Source organism: Linepithema humile, chromosome 3 (assembly GCF_040581485.1).
Source record: "Linepithema humile isolate Giens D197 chromosome 3, Lhum_UNIL_v1.0, whole genome shotgun sequence".
NCBI classification, from domain to species: Eukaryota; Metazoa; Arthropoda; class Insecta; order Hymenoptera; family Formicidae; genus Linepithema; species Linepithema humile.
This window is the reverse complement of record NC_090130.1, coordinates 5,466,070-5,493,958: the sequence shown is the minus strand read 5'-3', so window position 1 is coordinate 5,493,958 and position 27,889 is coordinate 5,466,070. Positions and strand designations below refer to the sequence as shown.

General features: G+C 36.1%; 4 protein-coding genes across 4 annotated transcripts in view; 2 read left to right on the top strand and 2 right to left on the bottom strand.

Moving 5' to 3' along the window:
* Nucleotides 1-2,703: 2,703 nt before the first annotated feature.
* LOC136998676 (uncharacterized) lies at nt 2,704-4,744 on the bottom strand. Its single transcript, XM_067351760.1, has one exon. The coding sequence runs from the start codon at nt 4,742-4,744 to the stop codon at nt 2,897-2,899; it is 1,848 nt and encodes a 615-aa protein (XP_067207861.1). The 3' UTR covers nt 2,704-2,896.
* Nucleotides 4,745-8,711: 3,967 nt separating this feature from the next.
* On the top strand, nt 8,712-10,577 carry crok (crooked). Its single transcript, XM_012374604.2, has 3 exons — nt 8,712-8,935; nt 9,256-9,426; nt 9,537-10,577. Exons 1-3 carry the CDS (start codon nt 8,869-8,871, stop codon nt 9,767-9,769), a joined length of 471 nt encoding a protein of 156 aa, XP_012230027.1. The 5' UTR covers nt 8,712-8,868; the 3' UTR covers nt 9,770-10,577.
* A 93-nt stretch (nt 10,578-10,670) lies between these two features.
* Nucleotides 10,671-16,167, bottom strand: LOC105676584 (uncharacterized). The gene is made up of 5 exons (XM_012374603.2): nt 15,701-16,167; nt 14,065-14,391; nt 12,562-13,128; nt 11,948-12,284; nt 10,671-11,866 (listed from the first exon to the last, which is right to left on the bottom strand). Exons 2-5 carry the CDS (start codon nt 14,269-14,271, stop codon nt 11,742-11,744), a joined length of 1,236 nt encoding a protein of 411 aa, XP_012230026.1. The 5' UTR covers nt 14,272-14,391; nt 15,701-16,167; the 3' UTR covers nt 10,671-11,741.
* Nucleotides 16,168-18,063: 1,896 nt separating this feature from the next.
* sfl (N-deacetylase and N-sulfotransferase sfl) overlaps nt 18,064-27,889 on the top strand; it is a 236,944-nt gene continuing 227,118 nt past the window's right edge. Inside the window, exon 1 of the mRNA XM_067351321.1 lies at nt 18,064-18,295. The gene's annotated coding sequence lies outside the window, so the exon portion shown is untranslated. The remainder of the gene's footprint in view (nt 18,296-27,889) is intronic.

Here is a 27,889-nt window from a genome sequence, read left to right as displayed (position 1 = left end):
CTTACGGATATTAATTTTTTTTCATCAAAAATGAAAATATAAAGTTTTTTGCTAATTGAATTGAATTTCGTAGTTTTGTTTCATATTGTACTTTAATTTATCTATATTATTTTATGTTGATTCAAGGACATCTTCCAGTTCTTAAACAAAGAAATGCGTAATACTCGGGACGTCAATCAAGCATGTCTGTCATTATGGTCCACAATATCACAATAATTATTATTTTTGCGGCAATTTCTATTTAATCTATACTGTTATTTTGAATAAATCAATTTTCTATTTAAACATTTAGTTATATTAATATATGCTGATTTCTAATTTTTTCAAATACGTGCAAATTTCTTGACTACGGTTTCGTTCATTTCAATTGTACGATTTATCATTGTTCATATTTTTTTAAATTGTTCTTTGGCTATAAATTTATCGACGTAGATTCAAGTTAATTTGATATATTTCCAAACTAACTCGCTGATGAAAATGAAAGCGGAAATTGAATATCCCATTATCAAGATGTAGATAATCGATCTGAATATGCTTACGTACTCAAAATCCGTTTGCTGTCGATTCATCTGAAAGGTCGACTCTTGCGTCTCGTTCCATAGATAGTCGCGATACCACTTATCGTAAATACCTCCTTCGGCAAGCATTAAGACAATATCACTAATGCGTTTGACATACGGCGTTTCTTCCGGAAAAATATAAGCACCTTGCGGCTTTAGATAGCAAATTTTGGTCATCATTATCGTAGTCTCACCGTTTTGCATGTTATTGACTGCGACTAATTTAAACAAATTGTCTTGCATAAAGCAGGAGATGTTCCGGTGAATTAATAAATCTTGAAGACAGATGTGCGTGTGAGGAATGTTTATTATTTTTTTGCTAAATTTACGAAATTGCTGTTCAAAGTCGTTGTTGGATTGGCGGGTGACCTTTAACATAAGATGCTGTACCATTAACACTAAATCGGAATCTATTACATCTTGAAGACTATTAAACTGAACATAACGATTGCTCTCTAAATTAGTGCTTGTCAATTCAACAAAAAGAATTGAAGAGTAGCACGCATAGACAGTAAGAACGCTGAAATAGATGAGTCGTTCACGAAATGTTGTGGGAGCTGGTGGTAAAGACGTGGCCAATATCATACCGATGATTTTTATGGGATGCCATCTGTTTGGGTTGAATTTCATTAATCGCGAACAAAGCCAGAAGATTCCAACGATCAAGAAATTTATAAGAAACAACCTGATTACAGCATTGCTGTTGAAATTCTGTTTGGCTAATTTGGGTACTACGACGCACCAATTTTCGATAAATAGGGGATAAGCATATTGATGATATGGTCGAAAAGTTCCAATATTTCCCACTCTTGGCATTGTGGTAAGAAGAGCGTCATATTTTCCAGCGGCTATGTCAGGAAAAACACCATATAAAGTGCCATTAAGCATCTGATCAATAATTGGCATATTATTTGGCAAAATTTTAATAACTCCGGTGAAATTCATTTTATCTGCCAGAGTCTCACTCAGGATTTTGTCCACGCCTTTAATCTCTTCTCCCGTCAATGTAAATATAAGCTCACTATATGGAGGCCGGTGTAGAAATGCATAACTGAGTGGGTAACCCTGCATATTTGGAAAATTATCTGTGAACCATGTAGTGTGCGTTGAATAAGGTTCTGTTGTATGGCTGTCAGTGAATGGATTGTATCGATGGATGATCGTAGAATACTTGGTGGAGCACTTTGATCTGCAGTACTCCACGACAATCGTGTCAAGAATTTTCCTTGACCACATTGCTTGGAAAAGCGTTGTGAGATTTCGAGACGATTGACGAAGTATCATGAGTATCAGTATTTTGGGTCGGACGTAGTTGTACACAAAACGTCTCGTATCTTCAGCTATTACTTTGCTTTCGATGAAATTCGGCTCCTGTTTCGAGAAATAGATATACACGACTAATTTACGTGAGGAAGAAATAAGTAACTCTTGTTGTGTACAGTCTGCGTTTACGTAAAGAGTCGATACGCGTTTTATTACCGCCGCAGATATCTTATCCAGAATATTATGCGTTTGTTTGTCTAGCAATGAGTCTCGAAGTATAAGAAAAGCGTCTTTGGCGCCTGATGTATGCAGTACTTTGTTTAAGATATCTATGAAAATGTCTTCACTTGAATGATTGTTCACTAGAGAAAAGTGCTTCTGACATTTAACAAAGCAAATAAGTACGATAATGCAGGACAAATGCCGCCACATGAGTTTCATTTTGATAATGTCAGAAGGAAACAACAATGATTATTGAACGCAATAAAAATGACAACTGCTAAATGTAACACGGCGGCTAGTACTGACACCTGCAAATACTGTATAGTGTGCATGAACAAAGCAAATATGACTTCGTAACTTATTTACAAAGAAATACTTTTTGCAGGATAATATATTACTCACTTGACTTGTAACACACTTTTAAGGATCATTAATCTTTGTCACTTACAATTATTAATACTTTCTTATCAAAAATAAAAAATAAAGTTTTTGCTAACAGAAAAGTTTATTTGATATTATAATTTGTTTTTTATTTTATGTGTGTTATTTTATTGTGATTTTTGGAAATATTTCCAATGTTTGAAAAAAGAAATGCGTAATGCTCAAAACGCGAATCAAACATGCTTGTCTCTGGTATCACGATAATTATAAATATTGCGGTAATTTTTATTTAATCTATATCATGAATGAATCATTTTTTCAATTGCACATTTTACAACATTAATGTATGCACATTTGCATTGTTTTTAAATACAAGCAAACTTTTTGACAACAGTCTCATATATTTCAATTGATTTATCTTTGTTTATGCATCATAAAATTGTTCTTGAGCTGCAAACATATGAGTAAAATTAACATAAATTTAAGTTAATGTTGACATATTTCCAAATTAGTTCGCTGATGAAAACAAGAACAGAGATTGAGTATCCCGTGATTAATATGTAAATTATCGAATAGAATATACTGATATACATAAAATCCGTTTTATGTCGATTTATTTGAAATCTCGACTCCCGTGTCTCGTTGCGTAGATAGTCGCGAGACCATTTATCACTAATACCTCCTTCGGCGAGCATTAGTACTATGTCGTTGATGCGCTTGACGTAAGGAGATTCTTCCGGAAACATGTAACTAACTGGCGGTGATAAATAACAAATATCCGTTATCATTATCGTAGTCTCACCATTTTGCATGTGTCTGACTGCGGCCAGTTTAGCGAAAATATCGTACGTAAGGCAGGAGGCGTTCCGATATATCGATATATATTCAAGGCAGAAGCTCGACTGAGAAATGCTTACTATTTTCTTATCCGATTTTTGAAAATGCTGTTCAAAATCGTTGTTGTTTTCGCGAGTGACGTTCAATATAACATAATGTACCATTAACAACAAATCGGAATCTATTACATCTTGAAGACTGTTAAATTGAACGTAACGATTGCCTTCTAAATTAGTGCTTGTTAACTCGATGAAAAGAGTAGAAGAGTAGCACGCGTAGACAGCAAGAATGCTGAGAAAAATGAGACGTTCACGAAATGTCCTGGGTGCAGGTGGTAATGACGTTGCCAACATCATACCGATGATTTTTAGGGGATGCCATCTGTTTGGGTTGAATTTCATTAATCGCGAACAAATCCAGAAGATTCCTACGATTGAAAAATTTATAAGAAATAATTTGATCACAGCGTTGCCGTTGAAATTTTGCTTGGGTAATTTAGGCACCACGATGCACCAATTCTCGATTAGTAGAGGATAGCCGTATTGTTGAAGTGGACTTATAGTGTGTACATTTTTTATCATTGGCATTGTGGTCAGAAGAGCGTCGTATTTTCCAGTGGCTATGTCAGGAATAAGACCACTTGCAGTATTATTGGTATAACGTATAATTGGTATATCATTTGGCAATATTTTAATTACACCGGTGAAATTCATTTTATCTGCCAGAGTCTCACTCTGAATTTTATCCACGCCTCTTACTTTTTTTTCTGTGAATGTTGATGCAATATCGCTGTACGGAGGGTGGTGCATAAAGGCATAAACGAATGGGTAACCCTGCATATTTGGAAAATTATCTGTGAACCATGTAATTTGCGCAGAATAAGGTTCTATTGTATGGCTGTCGTTGAATGGATTGTATCGATGGATGATCGTAGAATACTCGGCGGAGTACTTCGATCTCGAGTACTCCACGACAATCGTGTCAAGAATTTTCCTCGACCACATTGCTCGGAAGAGCGTTGTAATATGTCGAGATGATTGACGAAGTATCATGAGTATCAGTACTTTAGGCCGGACTTGGTTGTATACGAAATATCTAATATCGGCGGCTATTAGTGCTCCTTTGATAATATCTGGCTCTTGCTCTGAAATGTAGATATACATGATTAGATCGCGTGACATTGTGCAGGAGGAAATCTGAAACTCTTGCTCTTTACGATCCGCGTTTACTTGAAGCGTTGGTACACGTCTTGTTGTCGTCGCTGATATTTGACTGAGAATATCATTCGCCTGCTTATCCAACGATGAGTTTTGAAGTAGGATGATAATGTCTTTGGTGCGTGATGTTTGCAATACTTCACTTAAAATATTTGCGAAAATTTCTTCGCCCGTATGATTGCTCGGTAAGAAGAAGTTTCTTTGATTTTTAACAAAACCGAAAAGCGCGGCGATCCCGAACAGATATTGCCACATAAGTCTCATCTTGATATCACTGGAAAAAACGACTGAGTGCATACGAATTGATGGTTGCGAAGAATTACGCAGCAACAAATATCGACTGCAATTGCTACAGCATAAAATATTTATAGAAAATTGTTTTCTGCTGAAAGAGATAGTAATTGCCCAATCTACATATTACACTGAAGGATCATTAGTCTTTGTCATTTCGCATATTAATTTTTGCATATCGAAGATAAAAAATTATGTTAAGTTTAAAATATAAAATTCGGACTATATACAATATTTGTGTAATTAAACTGTTACATTTCTACTTTTCCTGCGATGGTAAAATTGTTGTGTTTTATGTACTTTTCCATCTTTACTGAAAAATATACCTTAATTTCTAGAGAAACAGATATTTGAACACATAAACATTACTTTAATTTTTTATGTATTTCACGAAATGTGTTTTTCAAGCATTAATTTTTTTGTTTTTAATTTAGAAGTATAAGTTTTTTATTAAAATTGATATTGAATTTAATGGATTCTATAAATCTTGAGAACAAAAATTCGAATGTGTTATTAGTACACATAGCAGTATATAAAGAGAGAGTACTTTTATACACTCAAATAAATTTTCACCAGAAAGCAAAGGAGACGGAATTGCCGATGCCCGTTTCTGGACTCCAAAGTTCCGCTCCTTTCAAGTTAAGGTGAAGAGCATTCGATAGTGAATGCCGCGGGAATCGATGGGACACCGGTATAAATCAATGTCTGGCCGGTGCAGACTTACGTGAAAAGGGAATAGAGCGAATCGGTGAGTTGAGACGTGCACGCGGGCGGCGAGACGTTGAAGTCGAAGTCGCGGTCCTCCCCTTGCTACTTATGCTAATGCCGGCAAATCAATTTATTTATATTTATTTATAGCATTCAAATGTTTCCCTCGGAACGGGCTGCACACGCGGACGTCGGCTGTCGGCGCGGACCACCCGTGAAAGCGAGCCGATCCCGCTCGCTGCGGGCTATGAGATCCGTGGGGTCCAGATCGCCCCCTTCTTCCAGACTGATACAGATAGTTGGAAGATGCTGGGTAAGGGAAGGGGAGAGAGCAGGGTCCACTCGACGTTCCAGTCGATTCATAGCTTCATGATCCAGACTTCTGAAAGCAATCGCGGCTGGGAACAGAAGATACTTTCACGCATAAGAGCATTGAATCTCCAAGAAAGCAAGTGTTCGTCGTAACACAATTACATCTTGCCTCTTCAAAAATATATTATTTCTTATACTCGATCGTAAAGGCGTTGAACCATGTTCTATGCTGATACATATGAGACTTATTTAACTGAAAATATTACTGAATTAGAAAGAATAGATCGACAATTATTTTATTTATTTTTAATACTTGTTGCATATACGTATTTACGTGCACAGTGTAGTATTATATTTTAATGTTATATTTGTATTATTTATTTTATATTTATCTTTTTAAAGATATTTAAGATATTTTGAGTATTCTAGTTTTAAATATGAATATATTGATATAAAATAATTCAATTTTAACGTTAATAAACTAAAATAATTTTTTATATGTTGCTGAAATGTATGATTCTGAAATTATCTTTCATTATATTTGATATTGATTTATTTATTTAAAGGTATTCTGTCTTTTGCATATTTTCTTTATTTAGTTTAACACTTTGTAGCAAGGAATGTTACATCTGTCGATTGCGTTCTTCAATGCCGACAAGAATCTGTTAAAGATCGATAGTTGGTGGATAAGTTTTCGCGACTATCAAACGAGCTTCGAAGACAGACATTACTGACTTTTCTGACACACGACATAAAAATATATGTACAAATATTTATACCAATTTTATAATTTATTATTATTTAAATGTCTCAGAAATATATATACACGTCTATAGTGAGGTAATATTATATTATTATTACATTTTTACAAACTTGTATTTTGACACGTGCAACAACTTTCACACGTGCAGATAACAACTACTTAATTAATTAGTTTATATTAATAATTTAGTTTACATAGATTATCTGATGATAAATTTCAGACTAAGGCCGCTATTCTAATCATAGATAACTATTGAAAAAGTACAAAAGAACAAACTGTATTATTAGATCTTAAATGAACTATAGTTTGCTACGAGTCACGAGAACAGATCGGAAGCCTCCCACTCATTTGAAGAAAAAAACTTATTACATTGATTAAAATTACTCACGTCGTGTATGATGATTAGATATCTATGGCGCAATATGCGCTAGTAACGAAGATTAACTGCATTGTTATAATACGCTGCACTTGAATAAAACACGTGTGCTATTATGATCACCAGTATTGCGACAGTCATAAATTTTGCGATAATGGTTATTTAATCGATAATGTCTAGGAAATTTAAAGGAAATCATTTCCTTTAAAGAAAATTCAATAATTTCTCCAATTGGGTATATCATAATGTTAATTAATGTCCATTTCATTTATTAAAATACACTGTTCAGCAAAAAATAGAAAACATTTTTCAGTCTGCTTGTCCAACTAATTGTAAGTTTGAAATATAAGAAGTACGTCTTTGGTGCTTAATGTTTGCAATACTTTTTTTTAAATATTTGCAAAAATATTTTCACTTGTATGATGATTCAGCGGAGGGAAGTGTCTTTGACTATTAACAAAGTAAAAAAGCGCTAACAAATGCTATGAGTTTCATCTTGACGATTGTGATTATTGAATGCAGTCGAAATGACTACTGCGAAGAGTAACGCGGCAGTACCAACAAATATTGATAATTGCAATTGTTGGTCTAATATGCGTTAACAAAGCAAATGTGATCTTTTAAAATTTATGGAGAATTGTTTTTTGCAAGAAACCATATTATATATTCACTCCACATAATACACTTCAGGATCATTAGTCTTTGCCACTTGTGGATATTAATTTTTGTGCATCATAAATGAAAAATGGATCTTTGTGCTAATAAAATTTTCAGATTTTATTTATACTGTTTTATACTGATTGAGAGAAATTTTTTGTCCGAAAGAAAGAAAGAGTAAATTAGAAAGTTGAGATGATGATTTAAATTCCAGTTCTTATTGTTATATTCGATATTTATTGGAAGACATATGTTCTATATTTTATATGCTATTGCTTTATTTGATTTATACTAATATAAAATAATTTTATTGATAGATATACATAGATATTTGTACTATGATATATTGGTAACACATGGTAAGCAAGGAATGTTGCAACTGTCGGGCGCGTTACCTTAGAAGTTCCAGGCTGGAACGCAGTCAGTACTGTTGAACATCAGTAGTCGGTGGATAAGTTTTCGTGACTGTACATATCTCGAAGGCCTTCTTAAGAAACATTATCGATTGTTGCAATCACGCAATATATAAATATATATATATATATTTTTCTAAATTAATCTAAATATTTATATATATATATATATATATATATATATATATATATAATCTAATATATATAATCTAAATATTTATATATATATATACAAATATTTAGATTAATTTTATAATTTTTTATTAATATATGTTTTGGAGATGTGCACACATTTACAGCAAAGTATTATAATATATTTTTACAAAAATGTATTTCCACATTTGCCATGCGCGTAACTTGTAACTACTTAATTAACTTACTCGTTCATATAAAATACTTCTAAATGACCGATTCAAATACAGCACTTAATTGTGACAATTAAGCAATTATGGGAATAGACGTATATAATGTTTGTAATATTGTACATAATCTCGAAAAATTTAGCTACTTTTTTTCTAAAATATAATACAAAAATATTTATTAATATTTTTATTAAACTTATTTAAAGTACTAAAAATATTTTAGTTTTTAATGGTAGTATATGCATGATTGTTCTATACTTTTATATCGATAATTCTTCGATAATCGACAGTAGATATTCGATAATATCGGAGTACGCAAACGAATTTACTCCGAGTTGCTTATTTTTGAGACACCCGATATAAGTCAAACGCGAGGGGTACCACAGCACGGTCAGTTGTGTCATTATAGGCGTGGACATTCAGAACATATTAAGAGTGTGTTTGGAGTCGTTGAATCTTGTGAAGAGTTTTCTCTGAACAACAACGTATTTTGCTTTCTTCTCGAAATGGCCATAGGAAACCGTTTTTGTTTTCTCGTAGTTGTACTACTCTTCTTCTTCTACGCCCAAGAAGGTATATTAAATCGGATACTTTAAAAATACTTAGTTGTAAGTTAATTTTTATATTATCCTCTAAATAACCTTTTGTAAGCTCGATATCAAAAACACAGATATTTTATGCATGTATAACATATCGGCGCTCTTATAGCATTTTGCGTAATAATATTGATAAAAGTTTTATTTCACAAACATATTTCTAACCTTCATTTTACAGAAGCAAGTATAGTATTAAGTAATATTTAAATAAACATAGCATTTAGAATAAAAAAGTATATATATTGCAATTAGGAATATCATTCTGATTTTATAAGTCTTGCTATCATATTTTTTTAGGCCTTTCTATCAAATGTTGGGTCTGTAGATCAGACTCGGATCCGAAGTGTGCGGATCCGTTTGACAATTCTACTGTACCCATCACAGACTGTAACCAGGAACCTCGACTAAATTTCTCTAAAAAATATCAAGATGTAAAAGCAACGATGTGTCGTAAAATTCGGCAAAAAGGTGCATAGTGTTATAATGTTTTGTATATAGCTGTAACAAAAATATGAATTTGTCTCATCAACTTTACTATTATATTATCGTATTTCTACAAATGTTTAATTTGTTTGCAGTTCATGGTGAATGGAGATACTTTCGTAGTTGCGCTTATATGGGAGAACCAGGGATTGGTGGTGACGAGCGGTTCTGTTTAATGAGAACTGGAACGTATAATATATTTATGGAGTACTGTACTTGTAATAGTAAAGACGGTTGTAATTCGGCACCATATCAATATGGAAATTGGATGCTTTTGTTAATCGGTTTGATAACAACCGTTCGATACGCATTGGTCACGGTCATTTAAGAAACTAGCCAAAGATTTCTTTATCGATTCAGACAGATCTGATTTATTTGATATATATAATCTAGATTTCTCAATAAGTGTCTTTACAATTCAAAAGATTTGCTTGTACTTATTTAAGATTTTTTATTTTTTTTTATTTTTACACATCGAATTTCAGGGAAATCATAAATTCCATTAATCAAACGTATCAATAGAAATACTATAGTTTTTACAATTTTACAATTTTATTATAAAATCAAATGCCTTTTTATATTTTGTTTTATAAGGATTAATAATAAAAAATTTTAATATTAGATTTTATAAGAAGCAATAACTTCCAGTAAATTAACAATTTACTTTGGCTTAAGTACATATCAACAACAAATAAATTACATATTTTATATAAATATTTTTACTATAGCTATTATATTAAAAATATATTTGTGCTGTATTTTCTGCATTATATAGTACAAATTTTAAAAATCGTGCTAACGTCGAAATATATATAGTCGAAATAGTTTTAAAAATTATTATAACAATCCAAGATATTAACGATAAGATTGCTAAAGCCGTCCAACGAATACAATCAACTTAGTTATAGCACGGCGTTTTGCCGTTTTATATTTTTGTACATATTTTTCTTAATAATATTCAGCCTGTCACTGCCGCGTGTGACACGAACACGATTCATAATCTTTATCTCACTGATGTACTTCATTTACATAAAGCACAATGCCAATAAATATGTTAAAATGTTTAAAATTGATTAAAAATTTGTTAAATAAAAGAATGTATGAAATACAGATAATAAAATGACTTCTGAATCGAATATTATTGCTTTGATGAACATAAAACCTGTGACAAATGTAATACATTTAATGATTTTTTTATTGTGATAGGGAAAGAATAAAAAATAATAGAATTTATTTATAAATAATATTTATGATGTTTTTGGTGTCAACAGTTATATATAAACATACAGACATTCATTAAAATGCTATCAGTGTACAAGTTATTAAAAGAAATACAGAAATGATATAGAAAAACTCTCAAATTACTTAAATACATGTAACTGTGTAAAAGTTTAAAAGATCCTTAGATATATTTTCATAGTATTTTTATATTCGGCCGTAAATATAATTTAAAAACACTTAATATTTTCATAAAATGTGTTTTCATTATAAAGATATTTTATCCTATGTTGTGTATCGCAATATTTTCCCATTAAATACTTTACATTATCAAATAAGAATTATAATAAAAAAATATTTTGATTTATCACAATCTGAAATGGCTTTTACTTTTATTAATACCGACTCCGAATATTTGTTTTACTAATACCGACTTTGAATATTTGTTTTGCGCTTGCTTCATTTCTAGCTAGCGCAATAATAAAAATGAGCATTTAACGTAGGCATAAAATTAGTCAAATATATGTTGTATTCATTATCAAAATATATTATTTTTAAAGATACGCTTTTATATTCGATAATATAATATAATCCTTTAACTTCCATAACATAGCGAGCTCGTATTCTCGCAGTCTTACAAATATGATATGTTGTACTTGTAGCATTGTGATTATTTTTGTTTTAAATATCTCTGCATTAGGTGAATAATTCTTACTTACTTTACGGACGGTTACATTGATCGAATTTGGGGTAGAATTTTCTCTTCCGAGAATTAAGGACGGTTGAAATTGGCAAAGAATTTGTCATTTACAGGATTTATGTCACGTTATGCGCAGTAAGAAAAGTGCACGTATATAACGATACTCGAAATACATATTCGCGTACATACCTATTGCATTCTTTGAGACGGGGAGGGAGAAACGGCTTTATCGATTCATGTCTTAAATATTTATGACGCATGTACAGCGCTCTCATTTTCATTGCGATGTTTCTACATATTGTAGAGAAAACGCCATGCAACGGCTGTGGTTTTCACAGTGTTGAATAAGTTACTGACTCCTCAAATCGACTCCGCGTTATTTTTATTCAAACGCTTGCCACTTCGTTATCTGTTGTCCCGGTTTCGCTAATGCCTGCTTCCATTGTTCACCGTACGTTCCACCAACGTCAGGCCCGATTACAAAGTGACCTACGGGTATCTTCTTACCTGAAATATAAACGATATCACGATAAGAACATATATCTCCAATATTTCATACATCGCAGAGATAAAACTTTTATTGCTTACCTATTTTATTCTTTGAGACGAATTTTATAACAAAGCTCACGTCATTGAGCGCTCCTTTGTACGGATTGTCAGCAACGACTCTCGCCGTTTCTGGCGAGAATTTCGTGGATACCGTCGGTGTGAATCGATCGCTTTTCCAAAAGTGCGTTACTCTTCCATTGTCAACGACCGACATTTTTATATACATTTGTCCTTTCAAACCTTCATGCTCGTGCATCGTCTGAAGCGAACATCTCAGACGATTCAGAGACAATATCAATTGCCCGCCGCTATCCTCATCTTTCTCACCTTTCGATAAACATAACGACAATTCGACTTGTCCCTTTTTGTTCTCTTTCTGAAAAGATATTGGGTCTTGTTTAGTAAATTTAATCAAACGTTATAAATATATTTATGATTAAAAATCACGGACATTTTAATTAAAAAAAGAAGCGAAAAAATCATTTTGTTAGAAATAGCGAGGTAGAATTATTAAATAACTTCAATTACTTATACGAAGATCTCATCAGCTCGCATGTGAATGTTTCAATAATACTCATTCTTCCACTCAGAAATGACACAATGGATTGCGGTTTGTAGGACCGCACAATTTTTATATAGCTGTAGAAACTTACTCTTTCCTCGGCACCCGAGATACCGCTGCAGATTGGTCGCAGCGGCTTCCACAAGTCTCCCGTAGACACATCGCTGGAATGTTTCGATTTTGGTTGTTTGCAAACGAAATTCTTCGGATCAAGCGGTACTGTCGTCGCGCCAACAGTTCGTCTCTTGTCGTAAACTTTCCTTTCCGTGATCGTAGATTCCGCGTTCTTGTCAGAACCTTTGCTAAAGAATTGACTGAGAAGCTTGGACTTGCCGGACTCCTGATTATCGGAAGAACCACCCTGGCCTTCCTTCTTCTTCCCTTTTTCACCCTTCTTCGGTGATTCCTTAGTAGGCGACGTCTTCTCTTTATCCGAATCTTTCTTTTCTGTCGCTATCAGAGGTTTGTCTTCGAGAACCGCGTAAAGAGTCGCGACGATGAATCTGGATCCGTTAATCTCCTCCTCGACAACCTTGGATTTGCCGAACTTTTGCTTGGTTTCTTTACGCAAAGGAAAGGTGAATTCCTCGTTCCATTGCGGCCAAGATTCATTCTTCGAGGTAGTCTCGAACTTTTCCTTGCCAGGAATTAGTTTTACCTAAAATGAAAATTATCATCATCTTATTTATGATTTATTGTGCGAGTTTTTTTTTAGAGAAAAAATAAACGAAAGAAGAAATGTAAAAGAAGAAATAAGCAAAATTAATAAGATGACAAGCAGCAAATTTAAAACTCCGTAGAATATTTTTATTTAAGTTTATTTTTTAACGCATTCCGAAATACATTATTTGATTCTTTGCATTATAAAATATCTATTTTGAATTGATATATTTGAACTGCACGAAAAATTTTACTTATAATCAAATTTTTTTGAAAAAAAAAATTTTTTTTCTTATTTTCTCATTTTTTCCCATTTTTGTCGAAGTCAAAAATTATTCTGACATTATTAATACACTCCGATGTTAAATATGTTAAATGTGTGAAAATATCGAATCAAATTTTGCACAGATGTCTGCAATACATTGTTCTATTCTCGCGGCGATGCTAGAGGAAGTGTTAAAGAACACTCGCCAGTCAATAAGATACTATAGTCACTGCCAGACTTCTACAATATGATATACTCCCGTGATATTACGTAATCATAGATAACACCCAAGAGTGCTGCGAGCGTCTCTGCCTTATGAGTAATTCTGACTTCAGCACGGCGAAGCGTAACGGTGCCGCGATCTTTCAGTGTGCACAAAAGTGTTGTCCATCGGTTCAACATTTTCGACGTACATTTAACACGACGAAAAAACGTGATTGTTTCATATTGCGTTTAATTTGTGTAGATAAAATCAATGATTACGGAATAAATTTAATATGTATAATTATTGCATATGTATAATTTTTACATTGACTAGATTTGTATAAATTTAAAAAGATAGAAATACGATTTAACGCGTAAAAAATACGAGCCGTCGATAAAACGTATGCGCCTTTTGTTTGTTCGACTTGCGATCGATCCACATTCTTCGATTCGTGTTTACTCTACCTTTACGACGTAGCTGTTGACTCTGGTAAAACCAAAGTTCTGCGGCAAGTGTCTGGCACCGAGCACTGTGACGTAGAGCGCCTTGTTGTTCGGCGAATGTACGATTCTAATGCCGACTTCCGGCTCCAGATTCACCGTGCGGTCCATCGGCGTGGACACCGTCTTCAAGCCGTTGTCAATAAAGTTCTTGAGCTTTGCCAGTGCCATTTTCGCACGATTGTCTTCTCACGGTCTCCTCTCGGAATACCAATTACGGCTTATCGGCGAACGAATGATTGTGTAGATAACGGTTGATCACCGCGGACTGGGTAGTGTTGTCTGCGAGCGCTGCAAAATTCTGTCGTGAGTGGTTTACGGCGATGAGTTTGAACGCAAATGTTGTCGTAAAGGTGCGCTATTAATATACACAAGTATATAATACGGTGCTCGCTCGCGATCGTCTGGATTTTCGAAACGGTGCAAGAGTTGCATTAGCTAGTCGGCGACGAGAATTTTCCGTGAATAATAATTGATTACTGACAAAAACACATTTTCTTCTATTTTTATCATCATCTCTATCAAAGTGATAACATTATTAAAACGTTAATGTACCAATCTGTTTTGTGATTACTTTAATGCTTTGTTAGCTGTACTTATCATTCTTGATTTATAGGAACTCTTTTCTTATCTGTGAAATAAAAAATCTCATTTTATACCAACTACACAGTGTACAAGATAACACTTAGTATTTAAAAAAGAAAATAAATTGCTTCATAAATTTGTAGAAGACTGATTTACTGTTATTCCGTTCACGAGAGCACGTTGCCACGTTCCAGGCGATTTTCTTGACCTGAACGAATCTCTCCTGATCGTAAAGTTCTTCGATCATAAACAGCGTACTTTCTCTCATTGAACAATACGATATTTCTCATCAACGAGGTGATTATCAGCTGTTATGGCTCGGCAACAGAGCCCCGGCCTTTTCGCTCCCGGCGTAAAAAACTGCGTTCGTGTCCGAGAAACGAGCTAACTATCATACTTTCCCCACGAGGAAAAAAATGATGTGCCTCGTCGTGACCACGCCGTCGATTGATCTCGATTGTGCGACCCGCTATGCAGCAACCGTGGAATACCGCGCAGAAAATTACATTTAACGTCGAGACTGAGCGGTATCGGCCTCGATTATCGCGGCATTAACTAATGAGAATTGATGCGTCAAATATAATAGATGCCCGGCATCTCCCATCTTCTTAATAGAGACTTCAACGCTCGGTACGTTGAGAGCAAGAGAAAATATTTTTCATCTCGTTAGCAAGATACTTTATTATTCCGTTCACGAGTGTTTTTGGAGCAGGTCGTTCAAATCAAAGCAATAGTGAATAATCGCAACGCTAGCAGAACGTTTTTTTATGATCAGTTAATGCAATTGCGCTTGTTAGAAGCATCCGGAAATAATCAGTTATAATGTTCACATCTAACTCGGAGTAAGTACGCGCGATTTCGAATGATGGGAAAAAACATACAACCGCATCTCTCTGTTAAATGCGCCAGATTGCTCGTTTCATACGTGAGCCGTAACACAATGTCGGAGTTAATTGTCAGTTAAGGAGGGTTCGAACTACGTGCACTCTGTGAGAGAAGCGAAACCTGCACATACCATAATCGCGATTCTGCCAATTTGGAGCAAGTTGCTCCGGAGCAGCTGCTCCCAGCGGCGATCGCTATCTCGAACGAGAAGGATCGTTACTATTCGGCGACGAGCAACGTCTGGATGCGTGACTGGCGACGTCTCGAGAGATCCTCGGCAACGATTGTTTTCGTCGACAGCCAATGTTGTCAGACGCTCGACGGTTCCATGGTCACCGGAACGATCGAAACGCAAACACGCATCACCACTGATCGCCACGAGGAGTTCACCGAGAATTTTCACCTCTTGCACTCTGCTCGCAATGCAATTCACCGACGCATCGCCGCTACGTCATCGCGACGATCAACGGAATTTATGAGGCCCTCATGAATGACTTTATAAGCGATTGCGCGCGTGCGATCGTCGTTGTAGTCCACTTCGTTTGCGCGCGACGCGCCGCCGTGGTATGCAGCTTACGTTCTCGCGTGGGTTCCCTTTATAACAGACCAACGCAGCCGGTTTACAGTAACGGACGATAGTCAGTTTCCGATGGGCACTGTTATGATCTGAAATTGTGTGCGAAACATACAATATTTGCCAAAGAACTATCTCTTGTATACGCAAATCACGTGTGTCACATATGTATGATTTAATTAGAAGTTTTAAGAGTTTTTTATCTTTTTTATATTTTTCATTATTCAATTTTTAGCACAAAATATACATACATATTATAATTCTGCATAATATATTTAACATATAATTAAATCTGTTATAAACATATCAGAAATTTAATTCTTTTTAGATTAAAAAAAATTTTTAAACGTATAAATTAATCAAGCGATCAATATTTGTACCTACAGTACTGTCACAAAAGTGACCGTTGCGGCTAAAGTAGGGGATTGTGTATCAGGCTGTAGAATTGTGGTTGTGGAATGACGCCTGTTGCGCTCGCAAGGTCGTACATTCATATTACACGTACCTGCAAACGTATCAGTGCGTAAACGTGCACGAACTACTACCATTGAGTAAACACAACTACATGAATAAGAGTATACGGAAACAGGACCGTGAACTGCCGCACTTCTCCCTGTTCAAACTATCAACAGGAAAGAAAAGATAATAAGAAGTGAAAACTGATAAAAGATTGGAAATATTGAAGTTAACGTGAAGTTGTGACAATGTAGCATAGAAATGTCTTTTTGTAAAAAAGTACAAAATTTAATTAACGATAAGTTTATAAAATTTATGTATAAAATAGAAACTGATGTCTTGAAAGCGATAGACAAGCGCAAACAAATTTTCACATTTTGTGAATTTGCGATAAAGAGTAATATAATCGGAATGACAAGCTTTTGTTATCTAAATAAAAACTCGTGATAAGGAGAGCGAATTGGCGAATTGTAGAGAATATGCGCTACGTAACAAAAGCTTATATATCTTGATGCGTAGAAAAACTAATTGTAATTTCACACGATAATCTCATGTAAGCAGCTCGAAAGAATGCGGTAGAGAATATCGCGTTGCATAAAAAATGAATTGCGACAGTCGCATTGTAATATGTATGTTAAATGTGTCGCAATTAAACATTCCTATATCTGAATGTCATATGTTAAATAATTTATACAGAAATGTTTAATTTATTTAAATAATTTGCGCCAAATTTTAGTTTAATTAGCATTTAGTTAAAAGTTTATCTGTAGTTTAATTTTTAATTTCCTCTGTTTCAGGTTGAGATGGAATATGAAAATAAAGAACATTAACTGGTAAGGAGATGTTTTTTTTAAATTTTTCTAGTTTACACATTTTTCTCGCTCATGCATTCTTAATAGATGATAAATTTTTTTGCTAAGCGTACTCATGCGGACGCTTGCGTTGTTTCAAACGCATATTTAAATACGCGTGCTGAATGATGCTCTCCACGTATTTAAATGTATTGATCACACGTGATGATATGCAAGGATAGCTCTATTGTGGCCTTCAAAATTAATTAGTTTGTCATTAGTCACTACGATTATATTACATTACATCCATAAAAAGTGAATCTTCCAATTTATTATCATGTAGACACATATCTCTATAGAAACACGATTTAGAGATACGTGAACCATCCTGTACTTGATTAGATTATTTATGATACAAGAATAGATAACATGTTGCATATTGCAAACATTAATTACAAAATAAAAATGGAAAATATTAATTATTTAGCATTGAGAGGTAAAAATTGCCAAAAGTTATTCGATAGGTGGCAGAAACTGATATTTTCTACGGAAGTTAAGCAGTAGACGAGGGGGATGAAAGCAGCTGTGTACAATTCGCGATAGATGGCAATAACGGCAGCTAACCCCTTTCTTCTTGCCAAACTACCCCTATAGTTTACGAACAGCTGTTTAGCACCGCCATGGCGCACGCGATGTCGGGACGTCAAAAACACTTTGAACGATTTCGATTTATCCGTGCCGAAAAGATCTTCCCGCGTCGCGACACGACGTATCGCATCATTAACTTTCGATCGTAGAGCGTGTACTTCGCGAGGGTGTTTCGGGCTGTGCAAATTGCATGTTCGCGAGTGATATCAAAGTGACGCTTCAGAAAATATTCGGTGCAAATCTCGATTCCTACCAGGTATGAATTTATTTTTTTATTTATTCCTTAATGTTTCGAGATATATATTAGATAGTTGCAAAAATTGGCATTGCATAATTTTTAGCAAGATTATCTAACAGAAAAATAAAAAATTATCAAAAGTGGATTATGCAGGAGTAGCAAAGAGGATATGATGACACAATGTAATAAAAAATACGACATATATTACTCTTTAATTAATTATTTCTGCAAATATTAAAACTTTTCATATGGCAAGTACGATATATCTTTTTAATATTATGTTTATTGCGGAATATTATATAAATAAATAAAATGTATTAAATTATATTAAAAAGAAGTAATTTATAGTTCATAAATATTTAATAGGCCTTAATTGTTTTATTAAAACATTACTTATTCGAGAAATCTGTGAAATAAATCATTTTTGTCCAAGATATTATAAAATTAATATTTTATTATATACATATATTAAATAGGTTATAAAAAAATAGAAGAATTTACTTAAATTTTATAGTGATAACTAATCTAAGTTGTTATAAAGTACTTAACATCTTGATCGTGAGATGGCACCACGTAGATGCACTTTGACTTAACAATATACAAACAAATTATTTTGCAAATTGTTAATATAACTTAATATTGTTTATAACTTATATCTGAAATCAGCACTGATGTTATAATAATTTCTATATTAATTTGACCCATTATATATCTTTAATATAAAATTATTTTATCGGATTCTTTTCCTTGTGTGTGAAATTTATTGAAGACAGAAAAAATGAAGATACGATTTAAAACAGAAAGACAAAAAAATTTCATTATATTAAGTATGGAATTATATGCTATAATATGTTTATGCAATGTGTAAGAACTTGAGTGTATTTACCACACCAACAAATGCAATAATCAGAATTACATAATAGACATAATTTTACATTTGTATATTATATATATATATATATATATATATATATATATATATATATTTTTTTTTTTTTTCAATTCCTAATTATAAACTAATATCTTAAATGCTTTTTTTTGCAAAATATTATGATAACTTGCCTAGAATTATTATAATGAAGAATAATTTAATATTTTTTTAGAATGAACCGGAAAATCATACTTTTTTTTTTACACACGTTCTTATTCAAGTCACGTTCCGACGACAAGGGTAATAGCCGTGAACTTTGTCTTCGTCAGATCAGCTTAACTTTTGGTCGTAAAATTTCACGAAATTCTAGTACGGGTCTCAACGAAATATGTTTTCTGTGGTTCCTGGCATTTTTTAGCTTGATCGATCACTGTCACGTTGTTGTACGTACGTACGTTGTTGTACGTAGCAAACCAAAGATAGCGAACATTTTTCTAGTTTCTCTAAGCATTATATTACATTGATTAATTCATATGATGACAAATATAATCTTATAGCAAAGTAAAAGTAATTTTGAAAGAAGAGCAATTAAAAAAATGTTTTAATACATTTTTTAAAATATCTGCGAAACTTTGTATTTTCTTGAATGTAAATCACTGATATATCCACCATTACAGAATTGCATGATATCCAATATGCGATGCCACGATGAGACTACAAGAAAAAACCGATATAACGAAATCACATTATGCGCCAGTAATTCGCACCACATTACGACGAATGGAGCACGTGTCTGAGGCTTTTCCACATCGCGAGATTCATGAATGCAAATACTCCGGGAATGAAGAGTCACGCGCGCTCTTTACATCATTCACTTTTCTCATATTCGTTCGGCGTTGTTTTTTTTTCCAATCTTACCGCCAACCCTTTTCACCTTTGTTCTCTTTGTCACGTTATCTTGCTCATCTCCGTGCGGGTTAAGCTTTAACTTTGAACGTATTCTGACATGCACTATTCATTTTGGCGTTTATGACTTAATAAACGCAACTCTCCGCGCCTCCCGTCATCGACAACGATTCATGCTTTCTCCCTCGGTAAATCTCCGGCGTACGCCTTATTATAAACTCTTTCGCACGGCACAATTTAAAAGTATAGCTTGCAACTTCGCCCTTCGAAGCTTCGTATTAAGCTTGCACTTTGAAAGTAGCACCTCGGTAACCGATGGAAGTATCGCCGAAGTTCAGCTAATCGTTTCTCATCGCGGACGCTGATAAATTATTCAATTATAACGTCTGAACGAACAGTTTCAAAGTAAGAGGAAAAGAAAAATGCAGTACATACTCTGACGGTATTTGAGCACTTTTCTCAGCATCGGATTAGTATCGCGTCGGTAGCAGCGGAGATTAAAGTCAGATTTCGAAATACTCCGTAATTCTCTGTACGTATTTCTCGCACGTAGTCGCACCTTGATATATTTAACCTCCCTTTGACCCTGCGCACCCTTTTAAGTGCATCATTACGTATTCTCTTTTGTAACGCCGGACTTTATGCAGACCACATTCGCAGCACCTTCCTATTCTTGATCATATCGCACGTTGGCTGCGCAAGGTGATAATTTCGCCCTTATTACAAATGCCTTCTATTAATGAAATGTACGTGATAATATAATATATATAAATCATAAATCAGTGATCTATTCAAGTTCCAATAATTCTTTACTAAAAGTGATAAAACATTTTTTTATTATAATAATCTATGAATATCATCTACGAATAGTAACAAAAAAAAACGTAACAAACAAGCAAATTATTACAGCTGTGGAAAATTATTTATGCTTGCTCTAATTTTGTTGATCTGCAATAAATTAAGACAAATTATTTTTAATTATAAGAATTTATTGATTTATTATGTAAATATTTTATCATGTCAATAATTTATTATGCCTGACTTTCGATAATATTTAAATTTTTTAACAGATTTTTACTAATAGCACGGCGAATTTTAGTTAACCGGAGAAAAGTTTTATAATCTAACGAATCGGGAGATAATGCGCCGGTTTTAATTAAAACAAAATTTATTTGTGCATTCCCCGGCGTAGCTTTCAACGTGATACTGTTAATATCGCTTTCTTCAGTGTGTTCACCTTGCTGTATGACACTTTGTCCCAGTTCCGCGGCGCAATGACAGAGAAAGAGGTCGGAAGTTTCTGAATGTCGGTAATGAATATATGAATGCATAAGCGTGCCGCCGTTTGTCACTCGGGAATTGTAGACGTATCGTTTCACGAGCACGCATATCAAGATTACATTTTCAATGCCAGCAACATATTTAGCGATCGCGAAACGCGCATGTGCTATGTTGGCACTGTCATTCTCATTGAAAAGTCGAGTATGCCTGCTTTCTAGCAGCTTTTACTTTTGTTTTTCCTGCATTTTTTCTATTACTCGAACAGCACGCTACACTTGTTTTGGAAAGTATATTTTTGCATATTTGGAATAAATTGTGCGCTGAGAAATTGATGTATTTTTATTTTCTTTCACGTCAAGCGCCGAAAATTGTAGTCACGATTGTACGTATCGCGCGTATCGAACGACATATGTTACAAATGAATACTCACTCATAATGGACATATGTCCATCAAATTTATAATCATGGCGTCATCAATCGTCCGAGTCCCTATGTGTAGATAGAAATTTCATTTATCGAGAAAGTTTAAATCAAACCTACATTACTCACAACGCGGCAACTGTGACGGAGCATTTCAATTCACCAGAAGGCAATTGAAATTCGTTTTGTCAACGGTTCTTTTTTCAGTCACCGTTTTTACGCTATTTTGCAATTTATTGTAAATATTTCCAAGATTCTGAATCGGCACAATTTAACGATGAACATACAAAAAAATACAATACAATTTCTTCCATACGTGGCAGGGCTTTTTACATTCCCCTTTTTAATTTTCTACCTACCCTACAGTAGATTTGATGAATGTAAATTCCTGTCGATTACAATTGGCGCACAAAAATGCGTTTCGTGAAATACGTTTGTTGTTTGTCAATCATGCAGAACAGCTTTTGAAAATCGAAACACAAACGGTTACTCGTTTTGCGGCCGATCACGCGTAATAATTTACGGTACAACGCAAAATCGCTTAATTTACAATTGCAAAAAAAAATGTATATATGTATATGTATATGTATATGTATATATATATATTTGCTATTTTACTGGAAGCACTTAATTACCATGAATTTCGACACCTCATCTCAATCAACCCCCCAAAATTCCCAGACAAAACGGATTAGCGCCGGCCGCATCCGAACGAAGGGGACATAAATCGATTTTGCTCTTAAATTCTATTAGTGCCAACTCCGATTGCATTCTTTAAATGGAAATAGGGAACGAGATTTTCACGAAGGAGAAGTGATTTCGACAAAGCAAAATCGCGCCGGGCGTGTGATTAGATTTTACACTCTCGCTTTACCTTTACGAATGCCGTTGCCTTCGTTGTATCTCTAAAACGAAGTCCTACGACGCTGCGGCGTGGAAAGCGACATCGGAAAATAAATTTTGCGTAATCGTATTTCGACTATGGTCGTGCGCCGTGGCTATTAAACGCAGGAAATTCTTGTCCTGCTCTGGCGGAGAGCTAACAGGACCATTTCCCTTTCCAGTTTAAACTGCCATTTGTGAAACCGTCTACCGCGGCGAACGAGTGTCCCGGTTCCTGTTCTATCGTTGATGATTTATTCAATCGCACGCTTGTCGATATTTATCGTTCGGCAGCCGCTCCGAGGGGACCAGACACTCTCGGCGAGATAAATCATATTATCGTAGACAAGTAGCGTCCAGTGCGTGGCAATCTGCGCTCATGCCAAAATCTGCGGTCGCACGAGCATGGAAATCATGTTAGACTAATATCATATTGCTCAACAGCGACCATTTGCTTTGATGAACGTTCATTGTGCTGTTTTTATCGCGATTATAATAAACAATGACATTTATTACAACGTGTTCTTTTCAACTGCAATCAAACTTCTACAACTTCTATTAATCTTTTCGATACGGCGGTATAAGAGTGCGAAACAATTGTTATCGGCCAGCGAGCCAAACACAAGCGCATATACGGCGTATGAATATCGAACAATCGTATTTTCGAGAATTTTTCTACATAATGAGAAACCAATAAGAAGAGAAATTCTTCTCACTGTATCTTTTCATATAAAATATCTCTGTATTTATATTTTTCGCACGTTCTTGCAAATTTTCAGCAAGACCGATCCCAGTCTGCTGCAGCGAAATGTAACATGCAAATGTGATGAGATGTTGCAGCGCAGACGTCGTATAGAACGACACTTCATCGTCGAAGGGTTAATGTAGAGTTGGCGAGTTTGGTGCTCCTCTCAGAAACTTTGGACTCGACAGCCTCCAGCATCATCGCGCGAACTAAAGCAAAGCCTCGCAAATTCTCCGAGGAAACGTTCTCTGCACCTGCCCTCCCCCTCTCGAAGAAGTCTCACATAGGAAACAGACAAATCCTATCCGGACGGAATAGCCGTTCGAGAGAGCTGGGGTGCAACGATTGAATGCACGCCACGTTTGATTATTTAAACGCGCACCCGAGATTTCCCGGGCGCAAGTCGAGGGGGCGGCGCGCAAGATCGACAGAGGCACCCTCGCGTGCTGCGAGACGGTGGATATATGTATAGCGCGACGAGGAAAGGAGCGTGTGCCGGCTGACGCCGCTTCGCGGAGAGCGATATCGATTTCGACCTGTCGAGCGTGAGCGATTTAAGCTCGCGAGACGGAGGAGATAACGTAAGTCTTTGTCTCGGCGTCTCTCTTTCTCACTTTTATCCACGAAGCCGATCGGATTCGAGCGTCGCGGAGTATTTCTATGATTTACTCTCTCGACTGACGCCGCCGCATCCTTGGCGACGACGTAGCAACGATATCGTTTAAGATTGTTATAATAGGATTGTTTTATTTTCCTTCTAGCTAGCTGTTCGATTTCACGTAACAATACCGGAAAAGCGAGATAAAAATCGGGATCTTATCTCTGCTCGCAGCGCGAAGCTTGAAACGTTTAAAAGAACGCTCAAAGTTTATCATACTTATCTTAGTTTTATCAGATTTGGAAAATTGTGTATATCTACACGGTTTCTGTTAATTGCGAGAATTTCGTAAGAAATACTGACAAATTGTCATTGAATATATTTTAATGTTTTCTTCTTTAATTTTCTTTAAATTTTCTGATTTATGGCATATCGTTAGAGCGTTGCACTTACCTTTCTTTCTCCATGGCCCCAAAATAATATTGCATAAAAATGCATCTCGTCGTTATCCGGTTATGCGAATATCTCTTGGAGACTCGGAGGAGGATACGCGTTAAATCTACATTTCCGAAAATATTATTCCACGGGTATTCGCATGCTAGGTAGAACGTCGAGGCTCCACCCCGTCGATGCGGCTACTTTGCGGGGTCGAATATCGATTTCGTATTGCAACAGCAGATATCGAAAATATTGTCGTTTGTATGTAGCCAAAGGAGCGAGCGGGCGCGATTTGAAATTCCAGGTAAATAGTTACGACTGTCCTCTCGTTGCGGACCGCGCTACGAAACTTTTACGCGGAAATTCAGGGGCTTATGCGTGTCGGCAGGTGTTGTCCCTTGGAAAGCGATATCGATTCCGCGCCGTCAAGCATGAGCGATTTAAGCTCCGAAAACAGAGAGGTATAAAGCCACCGTGCCACTCTCCCGCAGCCGCGGAATCAGCCCGCGTCGAGAACAGTTAAAACCGATGTTCGCTTATCTAAACACTTTAAAGTGCCCTATTGATTCGCCGCTATCACCGGAACGCAAATAAAGTCCGGGGAACGACAGTCCATAACATCGGTCAGCGTAGTCAGATCGGTTACATCAGTTGCTGCGATCCTCGGTTCGCTTTTTTTATCAAAGGAACTTTCGGTAGTTCCAGAGTGTTAACGTTCGGCCTGTATCTACAACGGCAGTTATAGGGATGTCATTACGGCGCCGCGGTGTCTCTAATCAGCGGCGGCGATCTTTCGATATCTACAGTGTAGCCTCCTCGCATCACGTGAATGTGGACTATCGCAGTTGTAGGTCACTGCGGGTAATCGTGACGTAATTATGTGCGCGTTAAAATAAATGAGACATTGACGATGATAGAGCGTCACACGTCGCACATTTAACACGGAGCTGAATTAATAATGCGATAATTTTATCACAGAATGGTTTTCGCAGGTAAAATTAAAATCAAGATTATTTGCTGGAAATTATTTTTCCAAGTGAACATTTCTGAGATAACCGCGGAGCTATTTTCTCCTACGCTAATTCCAGATTATCCATTACGTCTCCTCGGCTAACCGAGAGGTCGTCCGCGACCTGAATTACGCTGTGAGAATGAAAATATTTCCATACCGGCGGAATAATGCCCGCGGTTTCTTACAAAACACAACGATGTATCAGCTTTATAGCCGTGTTAGGGAATTAACTCGGCCGAGGGGACGTTATACGTGTGCGTTAATGAACGCAACGCCCGATAACGACTTCCCGCTTAGCATCTTCGCGAGCCGGCAACGCGCAGCGGTAGCGGTTTCGCGAACGATGCTTCCTGACATCCATCGAGATTCCTCTCCGACAACGTCGCCTTTAAAACAGTATATTAGGCCGAGGGTTATAAATCAGACTGGCGGGGGCGGCCGCGGCGATGGCGGCGGCGACGGCGGCGGCGGCGTCGGCTGGTGGTCGTAGTAGTGCTTAGTAAGTAAGACAGTATGCTGCGCCCCGCGTTGTACGTGTTACGTTATATATGCCTATGTACAGGATGCATCAGAAATGTGCATTTTCTCTTACAGATTCCACAGTGAATTTATTATCAAATTTTTCCGAGCGAGAATTTCGACTGGCATTTGCTTAGAGTAAAATCGAATATTGATAAACAAGCGAGAGTAAAATTGTAACTTGCATTAAAACCTTGCACAGATAATTGCACATAATTACTCTTTTGCATTTTTTGCAGAGCGTTACTTCACTTTTACCCCAAGTGTTAAATAACGCGAGTAAATCTACTGCGGAGGGTTTAGCGCGAGGAAGAAATCGGCTGCGAGTTTGCCGCCATGAGATATTTAACTGCGAGATTGCGCGCGACTTCTGATGCATCCTGTATACACGCGCAACATAGGTAGAATGCCAGCAGACTGGAGTCACGAGATTCCCGGGTAGCCTGCTGCTACAATATTGCTCTTCCCTGGCGTCAGGCCAACTCCTGCCTTCGACGGAGGGAAAGAAGCGCGTGGGAGGGAGATAGACGGAGTCAGGCGTGGAAAGGAATAGGTGGATCCCTATCGCAGTGACTGTACATAGGCATCCTTTTAATCTGCGTGCCATCCCACACCCCTACAGCTCTTTTTCCTCTCCCGCTCGCGTTGTCGCTCTTTCTCTCTCGCTCCTACACTTTCTTTTTTCATCTTCGCCTTCTTTTCCCCGTCGAAGGGTACTGCGTTAAACGGTGTCTTATCCCGCCTCGGCGAGCATGGCCGCCCTTCAATCTTCGTCTGTCTATCGCCGGATTTAACCGCGGCTTCGAAAGCATCAAGGTGGATGACGGTGATAAAGGGAAAGATTATGGAGCGGATACGTCATCCCTTATCTCTCGCGGAGAGATTAGATCTGAAACTTCGCTTTTAAGAACCCGCGGTGCGATCTTATCGAATTGCTCGTAATGATTGTGTTTCACGAAGGTATGTTTCACAAAAGCACGAAATGCGGAATTCGCCGTTTGCTCTGAAATCCCAATCTTTGTTTCTCCCGATTAATATTCCACGATAACAGATTATTAATTGAAAAAAAATAGAAGTGCGATAAGCGAATTTACACATTAATCACTTTGCCGTAACAAACATGCGATTTATAAGTCGCATGACGGAAAACTTCATTTTTATTAGATAGAATCTAATCCCCATAAACGTCATAGAAACGATTTCGGAAATAAAATAAAATACGATAAAATTATACAAACGAGAATGCTTTCTAGGAATCTGTGAATTTGTGAAGTCGGTTTGCGCTGTCCGAGAAGTTCGGGACTCCCCGCGATCTCCGCGATGTTACATCAGGCGAAATGAACTCTTGAAATTATTCTACGATAAGTTATTTGAATAATCATAAGTTAGTTAGGAAATTTATGAAATGAGTATGAAATTCGTTGCAAACTTCGGGAAGCAAGTGACTGGGATTCTTAGCTTGCGGCTCTGCTAAGAATTTATTAAGTACTTTTCGTTGAAACGTAAAATTTCCGGTGGAACACTTTGTGCGATTTATTTTCTATGTAAATTCTTAAACTTGGATATTGATGTGTAGCAACTTTTCGACAAATTCCGCGGCAATTCTGTGTATTTAAAAAAAAATGTTTCGAGCAAATCATGTGAAAGGCTAACGATAATGCGTTTAATGAGTTTTAAAGCGCGACATAGTTTCGACATTCGTTTCTCCAAAGCATCGCACGCACATTTTAAAAGTATTTCGGACAGTAGTAAATAATGCTAATTGGCGTGCAGCGTGTTTTTCTCAGCCAGCGCAGTGACGGATGCTTCAACAGCGTGTAACATACGGATCGGGTCTAACGATAAATTGCACCGGGTGCAGCCTCTAACGAAAACATCGCTTCCGTGAACATTGGTCCGCACACCACTACACACCGGTGGCTGTCTTATCCTTCTTCATT